General features: G+C 41.7%; 1 protein-coding gene across 2 annotated transcripts in view; it reads right to left on the reverse strand.

Moving 5' to 3' along the window:
• Positions 1–416: 416 nt before the first annotated feature.
• The window catches only part of LOC149564559 (putative carboxylesterase Os04g0669500), a 95052-nt gene continuing 73320 nt past the window's right edge, over positions 417–22148 (reverse strand). The window contains exons 3-7 of one of the 2 annotated variants that reach the window (XR_016361855.1): positions 16558–16681; positions 16327–16448; positions 1063–1838; positions 835–940; positions 417–684 (exon numbers count right to left, since the gene is read on the reverse strand). Coding sequence is in view for 1 of the 2 variants with exons in the window: in XM_089818113.1 (XP_089674239.1) it covers positions 848–940; positions 1063–1170; positions 16327–16448; positions 16558–16681 (447 nt within the window). In the remaining variant the exon portion in view is untranslated. The remainder of the gene's footprint in view (positions 685–834; positions 941–1062; positions 1839–16326; positions 16449–16557; positions 16682–22148) is intronic. The other variant, XM_089818113.1, reaches the window with a different exon arrangement.

Below are 22148 nucleotides of genomic sequence, written 5' to 3' on the forward strand. Positions count from 1 at the left end.
CTTATTTTTTAACTTTTACTTTATGTTCAAAAATCATGAACGTGTGGAAATATCCAAAACCAAGAAAACCATTTCACAATATTAAACAAATCACGTTGGTTATGCAATTAGATTTGTTACTTGTACTGGGAACTATAGCTGAGAAATGTGTGTTCGTTTGTTAACACAGAAGTTACTAGACGTTGGTTGCCACAGAAAAAAATGGTTTATGTACTTCATTCAAATCATGAATTTGATTTGACAGCAGCACCAAAAACATCAAATTTGTTATCTTTCAGTCGGACAAAATTCCATATGAGAATATAAATAAACTAGGATACTAATGATTGATAAAGTAAGGCTTATGGAAAAGAAAACAATTTTTAATGAGATTGAGAAGAACTATAATGCCATCAAATCTGATTTGGAGCAGATGATAACAAAAAAAAGTTGAAATGTTGATATTAGTGGTTTATTATAAAAAATAAATAAAATGCTAATACCATCTTCCAACAGATTAATTTACTACAAGGATCTGCTAATATATACTACATTGATGGAATAAATTTTCAAATGACATGTTTATACATCTTTCACAATTCTGCACTTGTTAGTTCTACTATCCTACAAATCAAAAGTCTAGCAAATCTTGTTTACTGAGGAGCTGAATTATGTTGAGCTCCACACTGTTGTCAATCATTTCATCTGCATTGGATAACACACTTTACTTAATATTTATGCTAAAAAGCCTTTTTTCCCTTGACAGATTGAGCCAAATGAATATCCATTATCCAACCTAACATGGTGGCCATTTGGCATACAGCCAACTGGTATATGGTAAGGAAGCAATTTTACCATTCATAAACAATCATTGAGAAGATGTCTGTAATTGATTCTTGATCCAAGATTGCAAAGAAGTCAATTCTTCTGAATTGAGTGAGTGGCCAAGACCAGGATAAGCCTGTTTAACAAGATAATCAAATTGGAATGCCTTCAAAATTGCCTTGAAGCTTCTTGAAATTGATGCATTGACAATTAAACAATATTATGCACCCATGATGGTAAAAATCCTAATTCTTATACCTTGAACTGGCAATTGACTCCAGCACGCTCAAGCAATGGTGGCCCAGCTTGGCCTGCACTGAATTCCACTACATTGTCACTCATTCCATGAGACCATAGAACTTTTGTCTGTGAAGAACACAACTCATTACACACCTTAGTGTCTCAACATCAGTTCTTCGTAATGAGACTGAGAAAATGAACACATACAACTAGAAGAGAAATCAGCAACACTAAAAAAGAAAATGAATATGAACAGATAACAGAGATAAAATCTAGGTACAACAGCCTAATCTTTCTTAATTTTTGAAAATGACCCTTCTTCATAAATTGGGGTCTTTGTTTGCCCCTATAATTTGTTGCAAATCACTTTATGAGTCGTATTGACCTAGCTCTCATCCTCCCAATGGTGGCCCAGCTTGGCCTGCACTGCACTCATTCCATGAGACCATAGAACTTTTGTCTGTGAAGAACACAACTCATTACACACCTTAGTGTCTCAACATCAGTTCTTCGTAATGAGACTGAGAAAATGAACACATACAACTAGAAGAGAAATCAGCAACACTAAAAAAGAAAATGAATATGAACAGATAACAGAGATAAAATCTAGGTACAACAGCCTAATCTTTCTTAATTTTTGAAAATGACCCTTCTTCATAAATTGGGGTCTTTGTTTGCCCCTATAATTTGTTGCAAATCACTTTATGAGTCGTATTGACCTAGCTCTCATCCTCCCAATGGTGGCCCAGCTTGGCCTGCACTGCACTCATTCCATGAGACCATAGAACTTTTGTCTGTGAAGAACACAACTCATTACACACCTTAGTGTCTCAACATGAGCTCTTCATAATGAGACTGAGAAAATGAACACATACAACTAGAAGAGAAATAAGCAACACAAAAAAAGAAAATGAATATGAACAGATAACAGAGATAAAATCTAGGTACAACAGCCTAATCTTTCTTAATTTTTGAAAATGACCCTTCTTCATAAAGTGGGGTCTTTGTTTGCCCCTATAATTTGTTGCAAATCACATTATGAGTCGTATTGACCTAGCTCTAATCCTCCCAAGGACATCAAAATTATTAATTTCTTTTTTTTGCATCCATACTAAAAGTAACCATGTAAGAACCAGCGTGGACTACAAAAATTTGCATCTTAGTTTTGAGAAGAGGCCAAAGCATCATTGTCATTGTGCTTTCACAATGTATTGACAATTGAATATTCTCGTTGTCGTAAAACTATACTATAGCCGAAGGGATTAGTATTAGTGTCCGAAAGGTTGCATGACAGTTGAAGTCCACGCCTGCCGCATCTCAGAGGTCTCTACGTTCGGCCATCCTCTCACCTCAAAACATATTGAGATGATGAAGAGAGCATTGGAACTTCAGATGCAGGCCTAGCTGAATTTGGACGCTTGGATGCAGCAGGTACATGAGTTGCGGGCACAGCTGAGCAAGCTAAGGGCATAGAGGATGTCTACTACACCAGCCCTACCAAGGATGCAACCCTCTTCTTCTTAGTTTGTTTTGAGTCTTGATGTACTTAGTAGTTTAGTTGTCTCTATTTTGTCGTCCGGAGATGAATTCTCAACCCAAAATGGAAGAAAATGCCATAGTAAAGTATGATTGGTAAGGGAATTCAATGCTTTTGTGAAGTGAATGAATCTATTTCAGATGTATGATAGCAAGGACAATTATCAATTTACACAGTGAAACTTATAAAAAAAAATCAGTTGTACATATTTCATTTGGTTGGGATGAGCTTCACGGAAATTCATTTTTACCAAATCCATAAATTTCTACTACAGTAGGAATACTTTTAAGATTAAGTGATTGATTATAGTGCTGGAGAGAGAATTTATAACCTTACATAATGAAAAAATAAGGCAGAGGCTAGGGTAGCTTTTCATAATGATAATATTCATAGACAAATTACTCAAACTTAATTTCATAGTTAAATACACAAGATTTAGAAGTAATGCAATGGAATAGAAATATATGACTTTCAAAACTATACATGGTTCCAACTCAAGATTTTAAAGCTAGCTCAAACTGTGAAGTATTGACATAAATTCCTTATTTTCATACTATGAAGTATGGGAATTTTCCCCAGCCACTGCATAGTTCTTACATATTCTTTTTGTGCACATGTTTCTTGTCAACTATACATATACACAAACTGTTTACCGTATGGATTAATTAAGCAACGCACACAGACAAAGAATACGAACATGAACAGCAACCAGCAGAACTCTTCTTATTATCGCATATGCCAACAGTACATTATGCTTTTCTTCCTATGATATGATAATGATAAGATGATTACAATGCTTCCCGAAGGGGTTATAAATACTTTCCGACGAACCTTCCCGAAGGTATCCGTCGGCTAAGTACATTATACCCGTTACAAACTGTTCACCGTCGGCTACATAACAAGAACTTTCCCGAAGGAACCCGTCGGCCGATACAAAGAACTTTCCCGAAGGAACCCGTCGGCCGATACACAATTTCTACCGACGACATCATCCCCCCCAAAAAGAAAAGTCGTCTCCTGACGACTAGCAAAATTACGGGACAATCCATACTGAAGAAGAGAAGAAATACTAGAGAGGAGGAGGAGTCCCAGAAGAGTGTTGTTGACGACGCAACTCATACACCTGGTCAGTCCGGAGGCGCAGATCTGTCTGAATCTGTGAATTAACTTCTACGGCCTCCTTCAGGAGAAGCGCAGCATCCATAGCTTGTCTCTTGGCCAACTGTAATTCATGCTCTGCTGCATCTTTATCCCGGATAGCTGCGTCCTTCTCCTGTACCACTGCAGCCATATCCTTCAAGAGTTTTGCCCGCTCTGCTACCCATGCTGCCTGCTGGTCGGCAAAATCAGTGGCTAACTTTTCTCTGGCCTCTTTTTCAACTGCTAGGGATCTCTGAGCTGCAACACTGTCTGCGACCCTATCCGCCTCCGCACGCTGCCGTGCATAGTAAACTTCTTTGTACAGTCCCACGATCTCATGTGCCAGCTTCATCATTGGAGTGTCACTCGGTCCCAGCTCTGGTTCAGTGGCCCAGTCTGCCAACATCTCTGGTGTCTCAATGGTCGGCCAACCTCTATCTACAAAACAAGTTTGAAATCGTTCAGGACAAATCCTACGAATATACGTTCGAATCAAATGCCACTCCCTTCGCCGAGTGAGAGCCTGAATGGCCACATCATGCCCCTTCTTCAATGCAGACTTCATGGTCCTAAGGTAGTCCCTGCACCTGTCCTCATCCGACCCATAATCCTCCTTGGCGAAGTCCTCGAATGACCATTCGGAGTCACTATTGTCCTCCTTATCGGCGGGAGCCACGCCCACATCTGGTGCCACCTCCTCTGCTGTTGGTGGAATCACGGCATGTGGCGTTCCCTCCTCCTGAGACTGGGGCTGTGGAATAGGTGTTACTTCAGAATAGCTGGGGGACTGAATGGATGGGCCACGCTTGTCAGGGACGAGTTGGAACTGCTGCCTCAGAAAAATACTGGCTCTATCCATAACCTCTGGCTGTGCTGGATCCGTACACTCCTGTGCTCCTCCGTCTGATACGTTCTCTACTGGGGGTATCTGGGTTTCTGCTGACGGTGCTACTGTAACAACTGCTGCGGGCTGACTTAGGGCAGATGCCCCGGGTGGTGCTACCGAAAGAGCTTCAGGAGCTGACGAAGTCTCACGGTCCACAGGTGCGGCCAGGTGGGCGAAGCCGACCGCAAATCCTGCCCCTGGTCGGACAGGAGAAGGCCGTACCCCATGTTGCCACGGTACGGCTAGTGTAACTGCCTGGTGGGATCCTCCAGTCATCAATATCGGTTGCCGAGTTTGTCCAAACCCTGGAATGTGAGCCATGTGCAGACCCCGAGGTGTCAATGCGGAAGTCATAGGGACTGTAGTACACGGAAAAAGCAAGGGAGTAGCCGTGACGACCTGAACCTCTTCATCATCCTCGCCCTCCCCCTCGTCTTCTTCCATACTGTCTTGCTCAAAAGATGTCTCCTGGCGGCCACTATCACTATCTCCTGCCCTGTCTACCCGTGGCCTCTTTTGACCTGCTGAACCCTTCTGCCCAGGGATTGTGTCCAAGTGCTTCCATTGCATGATAGGAGGTTCTCCTGGAGCCAATGGTCCAGACTTCGCCTCTAACTCTTCTGATGGAATCACCCGTGCTATAGCATCCAAAAATAGACCAATGGCGTAATGAGGCATATAGAATGTCTTGTGCTGGAGAGTCATGAATTCATGCATCCGCTCAGCTAGTACAGACGCCCAATTATACACCTTTCCAGTCATTATGCCGTTCATCATAGATACTTGCGGAAATGTGATATCCGATGCCCTAGAGGATCCCGTAAGCCTGCTTTTAACCAAGTCCATTAAACACTGCCATGGCCCTTCTTGAATGTCAGTTTTCTTTAAACCCCTTCCCTTGGATGTCTCGGCTAATGCCGCCTGTTCTACTTCAGTCAAATCCCCACAAACTAACCTGATTAAAAATAGCTTCCCATCCTTTGGAATTTTTTTCGGCTGAATCTTTCTGCCCTGCTGCCCTGGAATGCCAAAAACCCGTGTGAAATCTGTTGCTTTGAATGATACCACTAAGTTCCGTCCCAGATACTGAAATGTGCTTCTGCAAGAGGTTCTGTCATATGTTTCAATCATGGTACGCAGATACCCTTCATAATCTCGAATGCAAAAGACAGGCATCTGAATGGCCCATTCCACCTGCGCTTTTCTGATGCTTGCTTTAACTGGATGGTCCTCAGGGGTTTCTTGCCACCATTTCCGGCAATCTGTTCCATTTAATCCCTCAAATTGTATAGTCTGTGGTGTGACTTCTGCTGCTGGAGGTGCTACCGGCTTACGCTTCTCCTTGTTGCTACTCGAACCCACATTCAATTTGCCTGTACCTGCCATGCTCCTCCTGGCTTCCTCAAGTTTGGCCTGCGCTAATTGTTTTTTCCACTGCCGTTTACCTGCAGACTCCATTATCTCTTTCTAATGGTCTCCCCAAATCCGTACAGTGAGAAATTAGTCCGTACGGTGAAGAGTTCTTTCAACAATATGTATGGAAAATCCCCATCCGTACACGCAGGAAGAGATTAAAATCCGCTCAAGGTAGAAGTTGGAAGACAAATAAAATAAGAAGCCGTACCTCACAAATCCGTACCAAAGTTTCCCTCCTCAAGTCCGTACGGTGGTTGTTTTTATTACCCGCCTGTGAAAAATGCAGAATCCCTTCAGTTCCTCTCTTTCTGAAATCCGTACACCACAGGCTGTATTTCTGATGGAATCCGCACTGCCTGAAAATTGTACAAATTGTGAAAATTTCCGTGAATACAAAAGTTATAAACCGTACAGTGCAAGAGAAGTCCGTACGGTGAGAATTAAGGTGTTTTGTGAACCGTACTTCACTTTAGGAAATCCGTACGGTCTCTTTAAAACTGTACCATTCCCCAACTTCCGTACTCAAAAACCGTACGGCGCCTTTCACACTTGTGTTCCTCTCAGAAATCCGTACGATGCAAAACCGTACGGTGCCTTTAAACCCGTCAGAAAGCCGTACGGTATCTTGCTTTTTAAAAAACCGTACTCCCTTTAAGAAATCCGTACGGTGTAAAAACCGTACGGTGCTTCTTTTTTTGTAAAAAAAAATTTTTAAAATTTTTTTTTAATTTTTTTTTTTTTTTTTTTTTTGAACAGCAAAAAAACAGTTAATTTTCCGTTCGACCGTCGTCACCATCAGTCTGCAGTGACGGAGGGGTCTTGCGAAGGCCATTTCATGTTGAAAGAACGCCTAATGCAGGAGGGGGCCCGCGGGGTCAATTCCTGATGCAGAAGGCTTCCGGGCGTAATAGATTTTCAACTTCGACCCATTCACCGCTTGAGGCACTTCATGTCCATCTAAAGTCCATAATTTGATTGCGCCATTGTCCCCTACTTCTCGAATTTGGTACGGCCCGACCCACTTAACCTTGAACTTACCCGGTTTGATCTCATTTCGACCGTCGTACTTTAATACCCACTGTCCGGGCTGAAACCTGTTTAGCTTCAGGTGCTTATCGTGCCATGCCTTTCGCCTATTCTGTGTTACTTCAGTCGCCCACTGTGCCAATAATCGCTTTTCCTCTAACTTGTTCAGTTTATACAACCGCTCTCTTAAGCTTTCCATGTCGTCCAACTTGTTGTCTAGTGCTATCCGCAAGCTTGGTATCATAAATTCCGCTGGTACTACGGCCTCCTGTCCAAACATCAGTTGGAACGGCGTGTGTCCGGTTGTGACTTTGTATGCCGTGCGGTAAGCCCACAGAGCAGAAGGTAATTTCTCCTCCCAATCTTCCCCTTCGATGGCGCAGGATTTGTATATAATTGATACCAGGATTTTGTTGGTAGCTTCGGCTTGTCCGTTTGCCCTTGGGTAGTACGGACTTGACAGCGAATGGTAAATTTTGAACTCCGTGGTGAGCAGCCGGATCACATGGTTTACAAAATGTCCGCCTCTATCGCTGGTTAATTGTAACGGAATGCCGTACCTAGTAATAATCTGCTCATAAATAAACTGTGCTGTACTTACCGCCGAGTTGTCTGGTAGTGCACGCGCCTCCACCCATTTAGTCAAGTATTCCGTGGCAACCACAATGTAATGGCATCTTCTGGTTCGGCTGGTCTTCAGGGGTCCTATAAAGTCCAAACCCCATCGTTCAAAAAGTTCCTGAGCATGAGAAGGATTCAAAGGCATGAAATCTCGTTTCAAGGGTTTTCCAGCTCACTGGCATGTATCGCATGCGACAACCCATTCCCTGGCGTCATTGTATACTGTTGGCCACCATAATCCTGCTAAAAGTATTTTTCGTGCAGTTGTGTCCGGCCCCATGTGTCCTCCTGCCGGTCCTTCGTGCGCTTCCTACAGTATCCGTGCAATCTCCTCCTTCAGAACACAACGCCTCAGGATCTGATCGGGTCCCATTTTATACAACAATCCATTAATCAGCTGAAATGTTCCACTTCGGATCACCAACTTTCATTTTTCATTAGGTGGCATGGTATTTGGAAACTGGCCTGTGGACAAGTATTCGCCGATGCTTGTATACCATTCTGGGAGTGCAGCGATCTGAAATAGCTGTGCGTCAGGGAAGTCATCATTTACACCGTCTGTCGGTTCCCCTGTTCTGAGACGTGATAAATGATCTGCGCTTACATGTTTTCTTCTGGGTCGGACAATGATTTTGAAAGTAAACTCTTGCAACAGAAGTAGCCATCGGCTGATTCGGCCTTGAATGACTGGTTTGTTGATCATATACAATAGGGCCTGATGATCTACATAGAACACAAATGGAGTGGCCAGCAAGTAATGTCGGAATTTCTGTACAGCATAGACCATCCCCAAGGCTTCCCGTTCGGTGGTGCTATAATTTTGTTCAGCTTTTGATAGCAACCGATTGGCGAAATAGATCGGATGATCCAAGCCATGGCTTCCCGTCTGTGCGAGGGTTGCTCCAATTGCATAGTTCGATGCATCTACATGCACGTGAAACTCCTTCTTCCAATCTGGATATATTAAGATAGGTGTTGTAGCCAGCCGTACCTTAAGTCCCTCAAAGGCTTCATCCTGCTCCTTGTCCCATCGGAACGATGCTGTCTTGCAAGTTAATCTATCCAATGGATATGCTATTTTGGCAAAATTTTTGATGAACCGTCTGTAATACCCTATATGTCCAAGGAAAGATTTTACCTCTGTCACATTGGTGGACGGTTGCATCTCTAATATGACCCGTACTTTGTCCGGATCTGTCTTTAGGCCCTCCTTACAGACGATGTGTCCGAGTAACCTTCCGTGCGGGACCATAAATCGGCACTTTTTCGGATTCAGGGCCAAACGTGCACGACGGCACCTTTCCATACATTCGCCTAGGGCTGCCAGATGTTTGTCCTCCGTACTGAATACGGACCAGTCATCCAAGAACGCCTCAAAGTTTCCGACGGACATCTTGTTAAAAATGTGTAGTATGATCCGCTGAAATGTAGCAGGCGCATTGCATAGGCCGAACGGCATCCGATTGCAGGCATAGACTCCATCTTCTACGAAAAATGTCGTCTTCAGTTTATCCTCTTCTGCGATTGATATTTGATTGTAGCCGAAAAAACCATCCATAAATGAGTAGATCTCGTGTCCTGCTACCTACTCCAGAATGCTATCCGTGAATGGGATCGGGAATGGATCCTTGATGGTGACCGCATTGAGACATCGGAAATCAACACATGCGTATCTGAATGGAGTCCTTCTGTAGGGAGATCACGATCGGAGAGACCCATTCACTGGTTTGTACTTTGAAAATAATTCCAGCTTCTAACATCCGATTGATTTCTTCCGTAACCTGGGCCGCATAATTTTTGTTCATTCTATAGGGCCTTTTCCGTACGGGTATTGCTCCTTCGATCAATGGAATGCGGTGCACACATAATTCGGGTGGTACGCCCTTCAGGTCCTTGTATGTCCATGCAAAGACATCCTTATATTCTAAAAATATTTTGAAGGCCGCTGCTTTTAGTACTGGGTCCCAATTGTCCCCTACTAATATGGTCCGTGGTTCAGCTTCATCTCCCAAATTCATGGTCTGCAACGCGACTTCATTATACTTGATGGGTTCTCCTTCAGGGAACTGATGTGCCGGGGTCACATCGAGTGACGCATCTCCTTCCTTTATTTCAGTAAATTCTTTTGGGAAGGCATTGATCTTGTTTTCTTCTATTGTTAGTACATTGCAGGTTGGAAACAATTCATAATCCTCTATCTGCCAATGGTACAGACCATTTACTGAATCCAAATCGTCGTCTCCTTCCAGCCGTAAAACTCCCTCCTGATCTGGTTCCATACTTTGCCCTTTTTCATCCTCTTCCCCCTCGGAATCTGACGAAGGGCCTTCTTCCCCGACCATCTGAGTGTGCAAATCAATGACATACTTTCGGCCTTTGCTTTCCAATGATAAAGTATTTTTCTTCCAATCGTGCTTTGCTTTTGCTTGTATCAGCCATCCCCGACCCAAAATGGCGTCGTACCCCTTCCGCTTGAGAGGAATCACAACGAAGTCCAATAGGAATGGTTGTGTTCCGATTGTCACTGGTTGCGCTGTGAGTATGCCCAAGGGCTTGATTCCGTGTTGATCGGCTGTTAACAGCTGGAAGGTAGGTGGCCATAATGTCGGTCGTCCTAACTTTATCCAAGTTTCCTCTAGTAACACATTGACACCGGATCCTCCGTCGATGATCGTGTCTGTTAGCACCGTCCCGAGAAGGCCCATTTCCACAACCGCTGGATAGCGTCCAGATGAAAGGGTCAACAACATCGGATCTTCTGCAGTGGTACCCACCTGTTTGTCATTGGCTTGCTCTACAGGTTGCTTAACACTCGGAACTATATTTGCGAGGGCCGTACGGAGTTGAGGCATCGTGAGCAATAGATCATTTATCTTGACAGGTATCTCCGTGTGCAATAGTTTCCGTACAATGTTCTGTTCTGCACAATTCCGTACGGAAGTACTTGGCGTGTCCTTCAGGTGTGTTGTTTCTGCCTGTGTTGCTTTCTGGATTTCTGCCCTTGCTGCCTCCAGTCTCCTCTTTTCTTGTGCTGGGTCAAGATATAGCTTCGCTTGCTTCCGAGTGATGGCCAGAACTTCTTCCTCGTCTGTTCCTACAGTAATCAAATTTACTCCGGACTTTGGGCACTTGGTATCATCATGATCACCAGGTCCACACCAGCGGCATAGTAACTTCGGTGTATTTGTTGTTGTGCAGTCGCGGGCGAAGTGACCCCACAGATTGCATGCGCGGCATTGAACAATTGGCCGACCATTTGCATCGTACTGAATGCGACTCCTTCCTCCATTGTTGTTGTTGCCACCATTGTTGTTAGTGCTGTTGTTGTTTGGACCGCGCCGGTTGTTTCTATATCCGCCTGATGTGGCACCTTCCGTACTGGTGTTCCCATTCCCTCTGGACGGAGAGGCCTCCTGTGTCAGGAACACTTGCTGTGGTGTTCTTGTTTTCAAATTGAAAGGGCAGTCCTTTATTGAGTGTCCCATAATCTGGCAGATCTCGCAAAATTGCTCTTTTGGGCAAGATCCCTTCGTATGGCCTTCTTTCTTACATTCCGTACACCATAAGTCATTGCCCTTAGGTTCCTTGTTCATGTTCTTGAATTCCTTCATCATCCAAAGCATGTCTTTCTGAAGGGCACGAACCTTCTTGTTGCTTCCTTCGTCATCGCTGCTATCATTTCCGGAGGATGCATCGTCATCTGAATCGGACGAGCTGGTCTTCTTCTGCTTCTTTGTCTTCTGATCACTTTCGAGGTTCATTGCTCGGTTGTAAGCTTCATTGTATGTGGATGGCGGCACGATCTTCATCTTTTTCCGCAGCTTCGGGTGAAGGCCTTCAATGAACCATCGTTTCTGTAACCCGTCAGCTGGTTTATTCTCCATCTTACTGATTAAGTCCTTCAACCGCCTGGCGAAGACCCGTACAATTTCATTCTTCTTTTGCTTGGTATTGAATATCTCTGCGACAATTTCGTTGTCATCCCGCAAAAGTTGAAATTCTGCGATGAACTCCTTAATGTTATCCCAACTATTCAATTTCTGTGGATCGGCATCAGTAAACCAATCAATAGCAACACCGTGTAGGGTTGCGAGAAATTGTCGGATCCATTCGTTTGTATCTGTTATGCCATTCGCCCTCCAGATTGTTTCACATGTTTTACAATGCCGAATGGGATCAGCTGCTTCATCACCATCAAATTTAGGCAATTTTTCCTTCGGACCTGCCATTATTACTGTATGTCGAGGGTTTTGTTGTGTACCTGCGCTGTTTTTCACTCCCGCGCTGTTCTGAACACCCGCGCTGTTCTGTACACCCGCGCTGTTTTGCACACCCGCGCTGTTTTCTGCTTCCGCGCTGTTTTCAACACCCGCGCTGTTTTCTGCTTCCGCGTTGTTTGGTGAAGAAGAGGGTTTGTCAATCGTAGCTGTCCGTTCCGGAAGTATATCTCGGACGAAGAGGTCACTCCACGGTCGTGCTCCTTCTGCACTCCGAGCCGTGCGAGTCGATCTGCTTCCGTCAGGATTCTCTTCCCGTGGCGTATGCAGGTTCAGAAAGTCCTCCCTCGCTTCTTCCACCAAATCAAGCCGTTGTCGAGTCTCTTTCAACAATCCTTCCGCACTCTTGCTTCCGTCGGAAATCTTCTGAAACCTCCTTCGACGCTCTATCTGCTGAGCCAAAATTAAATTTTCCTGCGCAACGCGTATGTCATCTTTTTCCTTTAGCTTACTCTTGTCTTTGTTCAACTGATTCGGCATTTAATTCATCTCCGCCTGCCTGCGTACCAGATCCATCGGGCAACGGCGCCAAATGTTTACCGTATGGATTAATTAAGCAACGCACACAGACAAAGAATACGAACATGAACAGCAACCAGCAGAACTCTTCTTATTATCGCATATGCCAACAGTACATTATGCTTTTCTTCCTATGATATGATAATGATAAGATGATTACAATGCTTCCCGAAGGGGTTATAAATACTTTCCGACGAACCTTCCCGAAGGTATCCGTCGGCTAAGTACATTATACCCGTTACAAACTGTTCACCGTCGGCTACATAACAAGAACTTTCCCGAAGGAACCCGTCGGCCGATACAAAGAACTTTCCCGAAGGAACCCGTCGGCCGATACACAATTTCTACCGACGACACAAACATTGCTTCCCTTTGTACATGAATATTCTGACATATTCTCTATCTTTTCCATAAATAGACAGTCAAGGATACAAAATTATATATGTATATTTATTATTTAACCAAAATCAAGGAAATGAATATTTAACAAAATCAAAACCATTTTGTTAATGTATACTCATATGTCTAACAAAAACCCAACTATAGCTATACTGAACAAATACCAACTTCTGATGAAAACATTAAACAGTTATCAGCATTTGTTGGGTGGTGCTGGAATAACTTGTAATGTTGGAGTGGTAATAAGATTGAGTAGATAGCGGCTCCAAACAGTAGAAGATAATACTTGTAGAGTGGGAGTGTCAATAAGATTTAGTAGATGGTGGCTTCAAATAGCAGAAGATGGTACTTGGTTGTGGCATGTAACATTTCCTCTGAATGCTTTACAGAATTCAACTTTACAATCTATACTAGTTCTGAGTAGTTCTTGTATAATGTACTCTGTTATATCCATGTGATGCCCATTGGTTTTTTTTTTGCCCTTTAGAAAGATTTGCAACATTCTTGGCAATTCTCAATTCTGCAACTCCATCTATTGGCTTTCCACGTGTAGAGGGTAGAATAATCTATGAGAGAACTAGCGAATTCCATGAATACTGTACACAATTAAGCAATTGATCTGAACACAACTGCACACACAGCTTCAGTGTCATTAATTCGTGCATATTATGAGCCCATCTCTATTCAACATGTACCATGCAGTTCAAGCACACTTCCATGCAACACTTGTGCTAAGCAGCACAATTCCACATGGTATTTGGAGTTTAGTCCTACATGTTGCCATGAACCAAAATACAATACAAAAAAATCTATTAGATTCAAGGACAATTACAAACACCTCCTTGTATAGATTTCAAAGTGAAGAACACCGTGCATGATAATCTAGAAATAATTGTGTTACATGGAGACGTCCTCACCCCTCAAACCCTCAATCCATCTCTTGACGTATTTCAGGGATGGCAGAACACTAGGGGATGCCCTCTTGTCCCCCCTTCATCTACCATATCTTAAAAATGTCCTAGGACGTGTCCTTGAAATCAGGAACATAAAGCAGACCCCTGGCCATACCCCATATGGTCGGGGACATCTCAGATACCCCTTGACCATCCTAGGGCCATCTGAGACATCCCCCAACTGTCCCAAGCAAAAACACTGCATCATTCAAAAAAAATTACTATTCAATATTTTTGGTTGAGTTGTAAAGGATTATGGGAATTCTACAAACCCTCATGCCTCTTATAAACCCTAAAATAACAATAAGAATGAAATAAAAGTAAACATTGATTGTCGCAATGCTGCTGAGTCACTACACTATTGTTGTTTAATGTTATCAGTTATAGGAAGGTTATTTTTAGGGGTGGGGGCACCTCCTTGTGTGACACAATTACAAAACATAGCCCTAAACTTTACGCCTGATGATAGCTGAAAACTTGAATCCTGGCTGCTTAAGTAGAAGCTTAATAGTGAGGAAAGTTCAAAGCTTATGCAACAATCAAGGTATGTCATTTTGCTCTTTTTCTGTAAGTGCTTTATCTTGTTAGAGAGGGCATGCAATTAGTTTTAGTTTTAAACTTTTAGAAGTTTTGGTTTCAAAACACCACAAAATGAGCACAGGCAATAGTGACGACAATTTGAATGAGGACGATGAAGAAAATGAAGTAAACAGAATACACCTTTCTTCTCATCATGAAAACTTGAAGCCCGGGCCGCTTGAGAAGAAGCTTTAATAATGAGGAAAGTTCAAAGTGTATATAATGGTGTCAAGGTATGTCAGTTTTCCTTAAAAAGTGTTATAACTTGTTAGAGGAGTTGTAATTAGCTTTCATTTTAAACATGTACATGTTTCAATTTCAGAACACCGGAAAAGGAGCACTGGCAATAGTGATGACAATTTGAATGAGGGCAATGAAGGAATGAAGCCAACAGAATAGACCTTTCTTCTCATTCAGAAAATCTAAACATGGGCCGTTTAGGAACACCACAAGACAATTTTGCATGCACTGCACCCTCGCTTCAAAAATATGCAGAAGGCCCTTTCAACCTCCAAGAACATTTCAATTTGCTACCGATTTGACCATCAATACAAGAAAAAGTTTAGGAAGCAGCAGATATTGGTTATGTCATATTTGTAAAACTAATTAGCAAGGGAGTTGTAGGCCAGCATTTATCCAGCCACCAGAATACTAAATTTTACCAAGGAGAGTTTAAAAAAACTGTCCCTCGGTAAGATTTAGTGTTTCGATGGTTGGCTAGACACCTCCGAGTTGTAGTGAGGTTACACACCATCTACTGGGTGAGACATGAAAAAACAGTTGATTGAAATGAAAAAGTTGTTTGAAGTGAATAAGGACAAAATAACTAGTAAAACTCAGAGTGAGAAAGAGTCAATCCAAAACATTGCAATTTACTAATTAGTATGTGAAGGTGGTGTTTATCCACCCATTACAAGGCCGAGAATGCATGTGCATCAAGCATTAGATAGAAACCACATGAAGAGGATAATGCATGAGCATAAGGATAAAGAAGCAGGGATAGCGATCAGTTTGAGACAATTATCTTTTACACGTGAATATCCACATGATCTCAAAGAGATCTCTTTGAAGCAGTAAATTTCCAAATCTAGTTCATATTACTTGCATTGAGAAAGTAAGCACCATACAGTCTAGTTACAACACTGTATGCCATTTATTGCAAACCTTACATTGTTGTCCATCTCTTCCATATGGTCAACTTGGGTACTCTTTGTGTTTGTATCGTACGACAGCACATACTCACACACTGTATGCCCTTCACATCCAACCTCCCCATACACCACATTGTCTTCACTGTACAGCCAAGGAAGTCTTGTACAGACCACTAATATCGTATGGTAGGTTTGACATGCACTCCCAACCCACCATACAACCATCATTCTGCCACCGTATGGCCAGTTTTGCCATTTGCACAGTGTCATTTTCCTCCGCACATATAGGATATTTGATTGTACTGTACACCATTCTTCTTATAGGAAGAGTTTAAAGCTATTCGGGCAACTCATCTGTAAACAGAACATTACATCATCTGATTTGCTCATACATTTCTGTATGTCTCTGAGCGGTAATAACATCAGAAAATTAGTGGAGTTTGCAATACATCCGAGTCTTCACCTTTCTGTTATTTCATAATTTTCAAAGTGGCATGTTTGAATCTGAACTTTTGAATTGTATCTAGAATTGAATACATAACATTGATAAACATCTCTACAAGCAAACTGTGTTTCAAATTTCTTGAGGCAAAATATTGAGAAATCAGTAAGGGACATTACAATTATTGTTAGAATCTGACTGAAAAGGACAAAAAAACTAATAGCTTTTACTATTATCCATGAAACTGAAATTTCAATATAAATTCCAGATGCTTTGGTTTTACATATATATAAAGATATTAAGTTCTAGCACTCTCAAGTTCAGAACTTTGAATACCTGTTTTGCTTCAGGGGAGATCTTTTCAATAAACGATGAATTAAATGGCACCCAACCACTAAACACTGCGGCTCCTCCAAGAGCTTTTGGGTACAACATCGCACTTGCTAAAGTTAAAGCACCTGCAAAATGCAATAAACAACAGAAGTGTTCAGTAATTTACTACATCATGTATTTCAGAGCTTTCACTTAACATTACACCAAACCACAAGTTATAGTCCAAATATTTACCCCCCTGGCTAAAGCCACAGACGAAAATGTTCTTGGGACTGATGCCAGTTTCTATCTCATTGTCTATCATTTCATGTACCTTTTCAACAGATCTCAAAATTCCTTCCTCATCTTTAGGAGACTCCTGCAGCATTGATTTCATAGACCATTCTCACAAGGGAAAACTTGAAATTCACACATAAATTGCTAGCATAATAAAGACTTTCTTGAACTGCACTTGCAAGTTGCGTCAAACATTAACAGAATCAAAATCTTATAAAATTCCTTTTTCAATGTTCTGTTATTTAAAAGTAAGACCAACTCACATTATTTTAAATCACCGTTGTCTAAAACACATTGTCAGCTTTTCACAGAAGATAAAAATGCTTGTAACATATTTTCCATAAATTTCTCAGTCAAGATTAACAGAAGACAGAAGGATTCCACTTGATTTTTAATACTATGTTGTAAAGCAGGTCAGCTATGCCTACTGTATTTCTATTTGGCACTTCTTTCAGGGCCTGTTTGGCTGTGGGAATATGAATACGGGAATAGGAATTGTTATTCTGGATTCATTATTCTGAAATAGAAAATGGGGATACGTATTCCTATTTTCTGTTTGGTACAGCCAGAGATTGACTGGGAATATGTGTTTTCTCTGTTTGATTCTACAAAATTAGAATTGAATTGAAATAGCCATTTGATTATGTGGGCATGCACCTGCATTCGACTCGTACCTTAAGTTAGGGCTTTTGTTTAAAATATCATCAACCAACATCGACAAAATCCTATGCCTAGAGACAGCCGACTCAGATCTCGCAAGATAAGCTTGACGACAACGACATTATTGCAGTTCTAGGAATACACCATCTTATTATAGGCAAGTTTGTTCTCTCCACACAGAAAATGTGTGATCAGCACGTGCTCAATGGTCAAAGATTAGAAAATGATGGACCAAGCTCCAATTTGGAGTAGATCTAACCTGTCCAGGCTGCCAAATTTCTATGGAAGAGATCACAATTGCGATGTGTGCCGAATTTGGAAGACCAATGGTGATGAAGGGTTTGATTGCTAATATGAGTGTCTATTGTTGCCTTGTGTCAAATATGAGATCTGGACGATGATTTGGGTCCGCAGGATATCCGATTACTGTGCAAGCCCGCATTGGTGAGCCTGTGTCATTATCATGTCGCTTGTAACTTGAACCGCCAATCTCCATACATGCAAGCGGTTGTGAAGGAGAGTTTGAGAATGGATCCACTGGGGCCTCTACTGTCATGGGTGCACTTATGCACGGAGGACATTGATATAGCAAGAGGAATGCACGTTTCAGCTGGGACAACGACCATGGTCAACATTATTTTCACCTCTCAAATAAATGTTGGGCAAATTCCAGTTGAAACCGTAGAGCATATTTAATCCTCACCTTTGTTTCTCCGCCAAATCCTATCAACGGATTGCAAATTTACATCAAATCTGAAAAAGTCAGAACTAGAATAGGAACACATTCCAATTTCACCTATTTAGGTGGAATGGAAAATGCTTGTTTTTGGGCCAAAATTGGAATACGTGAATTCTCAATTCCGATTTGGCACACCCAAACGAAGGATTTGAGATTTTTGGAATTTGTAGATGCCTATTCCAATCTAATTCCTGCTGCCAAACAGGCCCTCAGTCTCCTCACTCAATACAATTTAGAAGCTAGAAATATACTAGGAAAACTAAACTCAATCAGTTACGCTAGAACCATACAAAGCAAGGGTCCCATGAGGTGGGGCTATAGATCTATTGGACGGCTACATGATTAGTTTGAATCTTTTCCTTCAAAATAGGAGCCCCACTTTTTTTGGCCTCTAAATTTGAGCAGATGAAAATGGGGTGGGGCTAGAAATTGCCCCACCGGCTTAAGAAAAATTTCAGCCACTTGTCAAAAAATGGCACACTTTATTCTCACGAAAACTACAAAAATCTTTACTAAAAAATAAAAATTAGAATTTTTTCCTTCAATTTAGGAGCTGAAACATCTAAGGTGAAGCACATTACAAAAATCATAGGGACAATCATCTTACAATTTTCCTTAAAAATCTCAGCAGGTGCAGCTCTATTTTTAAAGAAGTTGGCATCCATGGGACCCCAGCCTAAGAGGCCATCTCAAAAAGAACGAGCGCTGACAAAGAAAGGAGCACTCACAAGAAAGTCAGAAACAACACTGACAAAAGAAAGGAGCACTCATAATCAAATGTCAATAAGTACCTATTGATGTCAGTTTTATACCACTACATAACATATAGGAATTGAATGCTTGATATAGAATACCAAACACTCAACCCTCTCTTGAAAAGTAAATACTCATGAATAACATGAGAAAAACTCCAAAGTTCTTTACACTGGTGGATACTAACTCAGTTATATTAATGTGATTTGCTGGTTAATCATGTAGGCGGGCTTACATTATTCATTTGAAGATAATTTGGACTTTTGCTGTGATGGTGATGAAATCTAGCTTTGCAATGCATATCAGCGCCAAATGATGTTGCTGGTGATGATGGAGGGTATGTCTGCCAATGATGCTTCTCCTTTCTAACTTTCTTCTAAAATGAATTCCAGTTACTACACTACTCGCTGCTTTACTTCTACTCCTATGAATGGAAAGATTAGCAAATGGACGGGGATCAAATCTGATGAAAGCTTACTAGCGGCTCTACCTCCATAGATGTAATGATTCAAGGGAAAAAAGACTAGATTACCACGCAAGGCTTCCTAGCATTAGTTTATAGATCCCTATCAAACATCCACTAATATAACCATACAACTATCCATCTACTCTTACTCTTAATAACTTCTTGAAATAAAATCTACTTTAACTACTTCAATGAAATTTAACTCTAACTATTGGAAGTAGAAACCATGCACTAACACCAAGTGTCCCTAATCACCATGCAAGTCACAACAATGATAAGAGAAGCAATTTTGGTATTATCTTAAGCAACAATTTTCTTCAACCCTTGGGAGTAGAAACCATGCAATAACACCAAGTGTTTTTAATCACTATGCAAGACACAACAATGATAAATAAGCAATTTTGGTATTATCTTAAGCAACAATATTCTTCAACCCTTTACAAATGAGAGCAAATGGCCTTATATAGGGACCAAAATTACAACCAACGGTAGATATTAAAAGGCAAAATCAACAATCCATATTAGATCCTAGAAACCCTAATTAGGGTTGCCACCCCATCAGTTAATGAGAAGACGCCACCTCATCAATGGACCAATGAAAAAAAAAAAAAGTGGCAACCAATGAGAAGGCACTAAAATGGTAGCCAATTAGAATCAGACACCTATCGTACTCAAGAAGAAAGGAGAATTTGCCACTTCGGCTTACATCAAATAACCTTCTAATATAATTCTACCCTTTTCTTTCATCTTCTTAGCCAAGGCAATGAACTTGGCTAGCCTGTCGTTGACTTCCTTCATGGGAGAGCAAGGCGTGTGCTTCATCTTGAGCTCAGCTAAATTCATCATGTTATTCGCTGCTTGAAGTGTCTTCTCATGATCCTTCTCATACTCTTTCGCATATCCGATAAAGGCATTGAGGGAGGCAAGGGTGCCCAAATGTTTCTTCTTGATGACAACCTTGCCCAACTCATCCAATCTTGATCTAAATTTTGTCTCATTGACATTCTCCTCTTTGATATCTTCAAAATCAAGTGCAACCCCAACATCGCCCAACATGGTTGAAATGGAGGCGTCAATGCCTGGGCTATGCTGTGCAATCTCATTCCGTATCTCTTCAAGTATCCTCAATCTGATGATAAAGGCAACATACCAAGACTCCACCGTACTCATTCCTTCTTCATCCACCAACTTGGTTCTCTCCACATCTCTCTAGTAGCCCAATAAATGCTCGTAGCTTGGGAATGGCTAAGTCCTTGACTGGAAGGAAATCCTTCCACTCCCCTTCAAATGTTCTGAATTTGTCTCTAATAGCCACCAATGACCTAAATGTCGAGATAAAGGAAGGCAAAAAATTTCGCCCCATCTTGAATTATATCATTGATCCAATCTTTGATTTTGAGCAACTAAGCCGATATCTCTTCTATGTTGCTCCCATTGTCTTGTGGAAGGGGTTGCTTGATGCAAATTTTCAATAGGCAGACACTCTCTCCAATACTTGTTTTCGGCCTCCAACTTTACAATCCTCTCGTTTGCCTTCCTCAATCTTTCTCTAATTGAAACCACGCCTTCCTGGATCTCCTCACATTTCATGTCATTTGTGATTCTTCCCAAGTTATGCTCTACTATCTCATACTCTTGGGCTACAATCTCATCCATTGCCTTGCTAACCTTTGGTATAGCAATCTAAACTTTTCGGTGACCCTCATCATCACTCCTGATTACCTTTGCCACCATTTTTGCAGTTTGTTTCTATTTCTCACTATCTTCCTTTTCCACTAACCCTTGAATATCTTCAATTGTTCAGACAGTCACGACCTCGCCTCTTGGCATAAGCATTTCCCTTAACCATAGCAATACCGTGCATCTCCCCAAATCGGGATTCGGTTCGACTAGCAAAGCACCACCAACAACCTCGGGCGCCTGGCTTATTTCTTTAATATCAACTGGCCTATCCTCTTTTTCACTAGTGATTGTCACATCATCTTCATGTTAGTTCTCCGAGAGAGGAGAGTATTCGGTACTGTTGTTGTAACAACTTGATTCTGAATCAGAGCTCACCTCTACTGCGACCCCTCATCCACTTGTATTATCTCCTTGGCTTCTAGCCTCAATTATGCTCTCCCTTGACGGTGTTGCATTTCATCTCATTGTTGGAGGCTCCTAATGTTCTTTACTTTTCTCAACCTCCAAATTTCTCTTCTTGCTGTTAACTGTTTTTTGCTGCTGGTTACTGCCTCCACCTTTCTGTCTAACAGATTCCGTTGGACCTTCTTCCTCTGGTTTCATCTTCTCATAAGTAAGGTGTACCCTTCGACTTTGTAATTGCCTTAACTTCTCATTGTACCATGACTCCGTGTGTAGATCACCTGTCCTTGTAACTGCTTCTAAGGAAGGATCCTGATGATCATCCCAATCCACTGGACCCAATTTTGTTCCATCCACTGTATCACAATCCTCTCTTAGCACATTTTCATCATCTTCTAGTTGATCGGGAATATCAAGGCCTCTCCATTTGATTGCCTTCATCATGTGCACTGACAATCTTGAGAAAGCTATCTTCCTCACATGAAAGTCATCCTATGCATTGGTCCAAAAATCTTCTATAGTAGAAATATGTTTGAATGTGTTTTCGTGAAATGCCTTGATAAGGCCATTAGGATTGAATCCTTGTCTTGCTCTATACCATCCTAGATGATACCATTCTAACTCCTTTGCGGTTGCAAAGGCAATAGGATTGGGGCAAGTATCATTGCCCATTCCAAATAAGAAGGTAATCCCTGCCTTACGTTTAAGTTTCATCATCTTGTCATAATGCTCAAGTTGCCTAGCCAACTCCATCAAAACTATCTCATTGAGTGGGTACCTTGGAAGTCTCTTGGGACAAACTGTACTCCCTACTACTCTAATATATGTGAATTGCGAAAATTGGAT

Source organism: Cupressus sempervirens, chromosome 3 (genome assembly GCF_028749045.1).
Source record: "Cupressus sempervirens isolate cs-2001-9-10 chromosome 3, ASM2874904v1, whole genome shotgun sequence".
Classification (NCBI taxonomy): domain Eukaryota; kingdom Viridiplantae; phylum Streptophyta; class Pinopsida; order Cupressales; family Cupressaceae; genus Cupressus; species Cupressus sempervirens.